The 9,303-nt window shown below is 40.3% G+C and overlaps 1 protein-coding gene across 1 annotated transcript; it reads right to left on the bottom strand.

Moving 5' to 3' along the window:
• Positions 1 to 5,254: 5,254 nt before the first annotated feature.
• Positions 5,255 to 5,743, bottom strand: LOC145981967 (uncharacterized). Its single transcript, XM_083115477.1, has one exon. The coding sequence runs from the start codon at positions 5,741 to 5,743 to the stop codon at positions 5,255 to 5,257; it is 489 nt and encodes a 162-aa protein (XP_082971603.1).
• Between the last annotated feature and the right edge of the window lie 3,560 nt (positions 5,744 to 9,303).

Here is a 9,303-nt window from a genome sequence, read left to right as displayed (position 1 = left end):
TAAAATCCATGCAGTAAAGTACGTAATTTTCTTGAACTTCCTTCAACATGGTCAGCCACTCTCTCCCAGTCATAAATAAAGCAGCCGAGGGGTTCAAGACTTTGTCACCATTGTAAATCATGTTTGGTTGAAGGTCAGCGCTCTCACTTCTGGGTGTGTTCAATGGTACAGTGTTGGCCCAGAGGCCCAGAGGGGGACAAAATCCCTGTTACTTTGTCAGCTTTTCCCATTCCTGTAATTTTAGTTCCATTTAAAAATTTCCCTTTTCTGAGAATAATTCCATGCTGGTTAGTGAATTGGCATCAGTGTAAGGTATTACCGCAGTTGTAAAAAGTCCAAGGCTTGGATACAGTGCTGTAGCTTGGGTTTGGAAGCCAGTACAAATACATCACAGATCGCCTCCAGGTGCTGGTCGGAGAAGAATTTAACCGATGAAGCCTGGTGGTAGCTTTAAAGGAAAGTAATCCATCCCCATGTACTTGTACTTTCATTTTCTCCCGCGGTCGTTATTTGAGAGTGAAACAAACAACAGTCACATTTGCTAGTCATTTATTTTCTGTATTTAGTCTGGGCTTTGGAGATAGCCTAGCTAGCCTAGAATATATGCACCTGCTGGTGCCATTCACCATGTCCTCCTCAAAGAAGAATGGATTGACTAATAAGGTGGAGACTGAGCAACAGACATTGACCTTGGGGCTATCCTGCTTGTGTGTCTCAAACTCGTGTGGATTCTCAATTCCCCAAATTTGACAGTAGTGCCTATTCACTTTTCGAGAAACATGGAATATAGCCTCATCAGAGAAAAGAAATTCCTTCCTCAAGTCACAGTGCTCTTCTATCGGATTGTGCACAAAGTTCAACTTGTAGTACCTGGCTTTCACTTCTTGCATAAGATACTGTGTAACAGAGACCTCGCCACTTCCAGTTCCAAGGATTTTCATTTAAGAGACTTCATTGGACTCCATTGCATGCTCTGCTGCACTGCATCCACCACATAGTCACTCATTCTTGGCCTCCCACTATGTGGCAAATTTGCTATGCTTTCTTTAGCTTTAAACTATTCATATCATCTCTGGATACTTGTCTCTGCTGGAGGTGTTCTTCCAAACATTGTTTGGAACCTTCACCACACCAAAACACAAGATTTTTACCTGCATCGACACCATCTTGGAATCACATGATCACATGATCACCTGCACACACATCATTCAGCAGTGTGGGCAGAACAAAATTTTAAATTTTCCTCTGTGTAAAAGAACCACATATCATGGTAATAAACCTATTACTTTAAAGTTATAGCTTTTTAGAATCCTACAGAACTTTTAAAACACACTGCATTTACTTGGTCTTCATCTTGCTGGCTTGCACTTCCATGCAGGCTTTGGTGGACATGTCTGTCCATTTCCAGTCCTTCACTGAATGGAAGAAGAGATTTCAGGTGACTATCAAGTAGGTTTCTGTCTATTGATGCAAGTTCGTGTCTTGTTAAATGTATTCTTTCTTTACCAGCGTGATGCTGGTGCATCTCATTGTCCTCTCTATTGCTGTATTTTTGATCGGATATTTCAGTGTGGTGAAGATGGGTATTATATTATGCTTTGGGGGGGGGGGGGGTTCTTCAATACCTGAAGATGACTGTGATGTTAGTTCTCTAAAGCTTGGAAGCCTATCTGGAAATCACCAGGTTGATATCCTAAATAAACCTCTTCATTATTCACCTCCAGGACAGCTTCAATAATTATGTAAATAGTTGTCATGATTAGCCAAAAGGGGCAGAAAAGTGACATACAACGTTGTAAAATAAACTAAATCAATATGTTAACAATATTGTTTTTCAGAAATAATGTATAGTAAACACACTTTTTTGTATTATGGGACAGTGAGTCAACCAGTCAGACCCTACAAGCCCCTGGGGGAGACAACAAAATTACATAAATAAATTATCTTTTTAGACCAAATTTTCATTTTGGTATGGTATTTAGTGGTATACTAAGCATGACACTCTCCAGAAAATTCTGTCTCTTCTGCCCTTCCCACTATTTTTTTCTAGTGCCCTCTCCTCCTAGCCTTATCCATGAATGTGGTAAGATAGACAATAAGGTACAAAAGTCTTTAGGTACTTGATGAGGTTTTCTTGGGCAATCAGCCAGGTGAGTACTCTCGACATTGTTTCACTGAGCCATCGCCATCAGCAACACAGAGCACCTTCAACAGGAAATAAGACACCTGCGTACAGCCTTCAGACAGAATGGATACAGTGAAGGCATTATCAACAAGACGCTAAAGAAAGTAACACAAAGAACAACCAACGAACAAACCCGCATCCACCTGATGACCAAGAAGACAAGAACATAGCCATCGTCCCATGCACCGGTAATCTCTCTGCAGTCATCAGCCACATTCTTTCAAAACACAACATCAAGACAATCCAGAAACCGCCATCAAAAGTTAGAAGCCGACTTTGAAACCCCAAAGACGACCTAGGACAGAAGACACCTGGGGTTTACCGTAATTGACTTCACAACCACCGAGATCATCAATAAAGCATCAAATTACTGGGACCATCTCATCAAAGAAGCAATAGCCAAACACGGGGAAAAGGACAACCTCAACAGGGACATGGGACTCGAACTGGACCCAGCCTGGTTAGAGATAGTTGACTTGGAGTGCACCACCTGATTGGCCCTCCAGCTACACAGAACCCCTCCCACACCAAATACATATAACGTCACCCTGACTTATCTCTGCACTTCAATCCCTGAAGATGAGAGTGACGTTAGCTCTCGAAAGCTCAGAAGCCTTTCCAGAAATCACCTGGCTGATTGCCCGAGAAAACCTCTTCAATATTTGCCTCCAGGAAAGCTTCAAGAATTTCTTTAGGTACTTATCTTGTGAAAGACATTTGTAATTTGTATGAGGCATAGAAGATTAAGGTTGTTCGTGACACAATATATGTGTGTGGTGTAATGACCATGCTATTATGCATAAAGACTTACATGGTATGACACAATTGTAAGAGGGCATGATTAACTACCAACTTGTATGTTAAACTCACAAGAAAAATATGATAAATTAGAATGTTCATTGAGAGGCCTTCCCAATGGCGGAGTGGTAGTGTCATCACCTTGTAATCAAGGGGTCCTGGGTTCAATACCTGGTGGAGGCACATAGTGGTTCGGATCCCACTTTAAACTGTAGGCCGAGTCCCAATTAGCCATACTGTGCACAAAGTGAACTTAAAAACACCAAATCAATATCAATCACTATCAATAAAATGTTCATTGAGATAGTAATGAATATGGATGTAACAAATTGTAAGTTTGTTGATAATTCCTATTGCTATGTTTTGGAGTTACAATGCATTGTTGATTGATTGTATAGTGTGTTGCCTCAGGGGCGTGCAGTGAGTTTTCGTGATAAACAAGCTTTGGGTCAGGTTTTCATTTTGGCTAATTAAACTAACTAAATAACTAACTCTCTAGCCTTCTTAAACCCGAGGGTTCATGGCTGCAGCAATACAGGCCTTCCATCTGTCCCTGTCTTGAACAAGATCTATATACTCTTTTCCATCTTTAACGATTTCCTTTAGGTCCATCTCAACGTTATCCCTCCATCTTCATCTTGGTCTTCCTACAGGTCTCTTACCATCCTGTAAACTCTTCCTTCTTCTCCCATTTGTGCCATATGGCCTGTGTCTTCTTGATTTAATTATTCTAGTAATATCTGGACATGAATACAAATTATGTAGTTCTAAATTATGTAACCTTCTCCACTCACCTGTACCCTCATCCCTTTTAGGTCCAAATATTTTCCTACGGAACTTATTTTCAAATACTCTCAATTTATGTTCCTCTTTCAATATAAGGGACCAAGTTTCACACCCATATAATACTACAGGCAAAATTAATGTTTTGTATATTTTAACTTTTAGTTTCTAAGATATTAAACGAGAAGACAAAAGTTTATGAAGAGAGAAGTAACATGCATTTCCTGAATTAAACCTACTTTTTATTTTCTCTTTAATATAATTTTCATTTGTTAATATTACTCCTAAGTATTTGAATTTGGAAACTGGTTCAAATGAGTTGTTATTAGGCCCGTAGCTAGAATTGATCTCCAGGGAGGCTCACAGGTTATCAGGGGGGGCTTTGTAAACAAAGATCATTTTTCAAAAGCTTAACAGTGTTAAATGAAGGTAAATTATGTGCATGTGTGTGTGTGTGTGTGGGGGGGGGGGTTATAAAGTTACATAAAATTTAGAAATATACAAAAACTTCACTTGAAGTGTTAATTGATTGTTATTGAAATCATGGCTTACTACACAACAATCCATACTACTTTTGATGATACAGATATTTATAATCACACAAAAAATGTACAATATTCAATCACAGTGCCTACAGTACATTCCACCCCTGCCCGAAGCAATGAAACACCCCTTCGTTCCCAAAACTTGGGATCTGTTCACCTTTGATGCAGATACAGAGGGAATTTGCATGATGACATCGAAGTCACAGATTTCTGTCTAAAAGGCAGGTCGCAACAGTGGCAGCAAATTTACAGATAAATAATATAATAGCTGCTGTTCATGTTATGTAAATTTATCCTTCACCAAAGTTGTGAGGAAAACAATATCTGCTGTCTACATTTTCACTCTTCACTGCAAAAAAATTATACAAAATAGTTTTACCTAAAGTCAAGGGGGCTGACGGCAGTGCCAGGGGTGGCTGATGGCAGTTCCAAGGGGGCTACCCCGGCCCCTGCCTGGCTACTACAGGCCTGGTTGTTATCAATAATTAGATTTTGATTATTACCTAACACTTGGTTTCGGCCTGTAAACTTATATTTAGTTTTCTCTTTGCTAACTTCCAAACCTATCTCTTTAGCAGTTTTGAAAAATATTTTAGCATTATTCTTAATTGTATTTATATCATCCCCTAATAATTACTTATGTGAAATTTAGAAGATTTCACACTTCTGCGTTGTACAATTTAATGGTTCAATCCTATTAATTTCGAAGATCCACTGTCTTCATTCACAAAAGGATACGGCGCTTTTGATCTTTTGTATCTTATATGAGCAAACACTGGTTTGGTGAGAATTGACTTCTCGGCCACATGCAGCACAAAGTTGGATAGGGGTGCAGAAAGGGGGTTGCCCATCGCTAGGCCTCCTGTCTGGTGGAAGAAACTGTCCTCGAACTGGAAATAGTTGTGGGTGAGGCAGGCTTGCAGAAGGTTGCAGATTTCATATGTTACAAATGGGGGGTGCTATTGCTGAGGAGCCATGTTCTGGTCGAGTCAAGTGCAAATCTGATTGGAATGGAGGAGTGCATGTTCACTACGTCTATGCTGGCTAGTTTGCAGTTGTCGGCTTTGACAAAAGAGGTGACAAATTCTTTTGCTTCAAAGCCGTTTTTTAGGCAGTAGGCGAGTTTGTCATTGTGGACGGTCAGTTTCTGGAGGAGCCATTTGGTCAGGTGGACACTCGGTTGATTTAAGCAGGCCACTATGATTCTCAAAGGGGTTCCTGGTTTGTGAGTTTTTGGTATGCCGTATGCACAGGGAAGGCTGGGGTGGGTGATCCTTAGTTTCTTCTTTTCACTATCTTGAAGGAGGGCACAGTTATCTATGGCTCGGCAGATGGCTGTATTGTATCTGCTTGTGGGGTCACGTTTCAGCTTTTTGTAGCCATCAGAGTTTAGTTTTGCATGCATTTTGTCACTGTATTGGCCTTTTCCCATTATGATTTTATGCACCAACATTTGTTGTCCTGTAGCCACTTTCGGAATTCCTGTGTTGTGTTCCTTAGTTTATTGTGCACTGTGGGTTTATGTTTGCTAGTAGGTTGGGCGTGTTGGCGGAGGATGATGGAAGCACAGGTAAGGCATACACACTCAGCAAACACTGTTTTTTCGGCAGAGCAGATTAAGTCTAGGGAGCGGGGAGTCATTCAGGAGGTTAAATTTGAGGCCGTGTTGGAGGAGGGAGTGGAATTCTGTCGGCACAGTGAGGTTGGTGAGGTTGATTATGGTGCTGGCGGGGGTGCTGGGGTTGCCCGTTTTTCTTCATTGAACACGACCTTTTTAACGCTATAGCTGGTGGTGAATGTTTTCCACTTGAGGAATTTCGAAGTCACTTCACTGTTCCTGCATGCCTTGAGGAATGAAATATCCGCTTGTCGGGTTTGTATTTTCCTGATATTACGCTCATATTCCCGCATTTCCTTCCGTATGAAAGGTGTAGAATTCATGATGGTTGCAGTAAACGCAGTTTAAAATTACTTACGTGAAATTTAGAAGATTTCACACTTCCGCATTGCACAATTTAATGGTTCAATCCTATTAATTTCGAAGATCCACTGTCTTCATTCACAAAAGGGTACGGCGTTTTTGACAACCAAACTAATCTTGCTTTTGGGTACGCCCCCGTCAAAAACGCCGTACCCTTTTGTGAATGAAGACAGTGGATCTTCGAAATTAATAGGATTGAACCATTAAATTGTGCAATGTGGAAGTGTGAAATCTTCTAAATTACACGTAAGTAATTTTAAACCGCGTTTACTGCAACCATCATGAATCCCCTAATAAGTCTACATCATCTGCATATGCTAACAACTAAGTCACACCGTTTAATTTTAGTCCTTCTTTAGTTTCTTTTACCTTCCTAACAGCATATTCTAAGGCAAAATTAAAGAGCAATGGAGATAACATATCTCCTTGTTTTAATCCATCATGAATTGTAAATTTATCAGACACATTAATACCCACACGAATTTTACTTTCTGTTTCACTGGTGCATACTTTTATCATACTAACAAGCTTCTTAGGTATTCCAAACTCTACTAATATATTATATAATTTATCTCTTTTGACCAAATCATATGCTTTTTTGAAATCAATGAATAGCTGATGGATATTTTGATTAAATTCCCACTTTTTTTTCAAGCGTCTGTCTGATGTGAAAATTTTGATCTGTAGTTGATATGTTACGTTTAAATCCACATTGATAATCACCTATAATTTCTTTAGCATATGGGGTTAGTCTTGATAAAAGAATGTTATATAATATTTTATATGTTGTTGAGAGTAGAGAAATTCCACAGTAATTATTGCAGTTCATTTTATCACCTTTTTTAAACACAGGAACAATTATGGATTATTTCCACTGTTTAGGGATTTCTTCTATATTCCATATTAAACAAATTAATTTATGAATTTGACATACGTGGGCGTACCCAAAAGAAACTGAACTAATTTTGTGGTGGGCAGAGGTTTTGTAATACTGTGTTTTGCCGCTAGGAACTCATAGAGCGAACCTTCCCGAGTCCATAACCCGAGTGCCGTCACTGGCTCACACTGTCCACCATGTTCAATTTTCTTCTTTATTCGCCTCACCGATGCTTCAGACACATCAGATCTTCGAGAAATCTCACGTTTAGAGAACATTTTTGTCTTTATTAGTGCCTTAATTTCAGCCATCTTTCTCGGTGTCAAGTCCCTTTTTTTACCCATGACTCCTCAATGTTAATAATTAAATTTAAAAAAAAACATACTGACAGTGTACAAAAACAATATCACTGCAAAATTTAGCACAAATACGATTCAGTATTCGCAAGACGTCCTCCTCTCAACTCAGCTTGAATTGAACTGCGGCATGTTCGTTCAACAACAAAGACATTTGGTGTTGGCGGTATTGTTTGTAACAACAATACAGGGTTTGTCCGGAAAGTAATATAACTGATTCGATTTAAAAAAAAATTATTGAGCCAATCGTTACAATTCTTTAAAAACTTTCAAAGTAGTCTCCTTCTGCGTCGATACAGTGCTGCCAGCGCGATTTCCAATCATTGAAGGTGTCACGGAAGGCATTCTCTGGAATAGCCTTTAGAGCCGAGGTGCAAGATGCTTGGATCCCCTCTGTCGTCTCAAAATGCTTGCTTTTCATCGGCATTTTCAGGCGAGGAAACAAAAAGAAGTCCGGGGGGGCCACATCTGGGCTGTAGGCCGGCTGCGGAAGCGTTGGGATGCCTGCCTTGGTCAGGTAGCTGGTCACAAGAAAGGCGGTGTGAGCCGAGGCGTGGTGCAACTTCCAGTCGGCTGCGATGTCTTGTCTGACCCGATTGACCCTTCGTTTGAGTCTCTTGAGCACTTCCACATAAAACTTGGCGTTGACGGTTTGTCCAGGAGGAACAAATTCATGGTGGACGATGCCTTTGATGTCAAAAAAGACAATGAGCATCATTTTCACTTTGGATTTGCTCATTCTTGCCTTTTTTGGGCGAGGAGACGCCGTCGTGTGCCACTCGGAAGATTGCCTCTTTGTCTCGGGATCATACTCAAAGATCCATGACTCGTCACCTGTGACACACCACTTCTTGCTAAAGTATCATCTGGGTAAGCCTGCTTGATCATATCAAACGTCTCTGTCGCAGATTTACCGAGTTTCACACAGAATTTAATCGCGTACCTCTGCTCTAACGAACGCTGCATTTTCGGCTTGCACCACTCACAGAAACACGTCGCGCAAAAAAGCCTGTCCTGACTCTCCGGGTGCTCGGAGACAACTGACTAGCCGCTTGTAGGTTAGGTAGAAACCCCCTCTACTGAATACAGTCAGTGCGTGCGCGCTCCGAAGTACAGTCGCGGCGAAAAAAAATCAGTCCTATTACTTTCCGGACAAACCCTGTACCTCCTCTTTTCATATTGTTCATTACAATAATCAAAGTTCAGCCACAAAGAACCCTATTGCAACATTTTAAATGTGAACAGTAAGCGAACTGTTAAAATTGTCCACTGTGTCGAATTACATTACTATGTATTATTATTACTATTTCAATTATCATCATCAATGTTGTGGAAGAGAGTGCATTTGTACGTATTACTCGTATTTGCCAGGGTTCAAATAACGTACAGGAAATTTTTCAGATAACTAATGGTGGATTTTGTAAAATTTTCCCCTTCAAAACTATTATTTTGAAAAAAAAAATTGTGGTGAGTCTAATAATATGGCCAGGGGCTGTAGTCCACGAACCATACCCCAATTCTGCCGATTGTGGGACACTCATAGAGCCATGACAGGACAGCTCTGTAAATCCCAACAGAGCAAAATGTTGACGATTTCACTCTGTTGGTTGACTAACTGCAGTGAACAAGTCAGTGGGAGATGAGGTCGTCACATCCCTATGCCTATTCATTTTGGCTAATTACAACATTTAAACACCAAAATTGTTTTTAAGAAAATAACGTAAGTGGTGCTTGATCTGCCTTCCTTTACTGCATGCTTCTGGTTGGCTCCTTTGAAT

This window comes from Lepisma saccharinum, chromosome 2 (genome assembly GCF_977018435.1).
Source record: "Lepisma saccharinum chromosome 2, izLepSacc3.1, whole genome shotgun sequence".
NCBI lineage: Eukaryota > Metazoa > Arthropoda > Insecta > Zygentoma > Lepismatidae > Lepisma > Lepisma saccharinum.
This window is presented reverse-complemented; position numbering and strand designations above follow the sequence as displayed.

What these genes read in the sequence shown, in the direction of transcription:
- LOC145981967 (XM_083115477.1), bottom strand. Translation starts at nt 5,743, where the DNA reads ATGGGAAAAGGCCAATACAGTGACAAAATGCATGCAAAACTAAACTCT.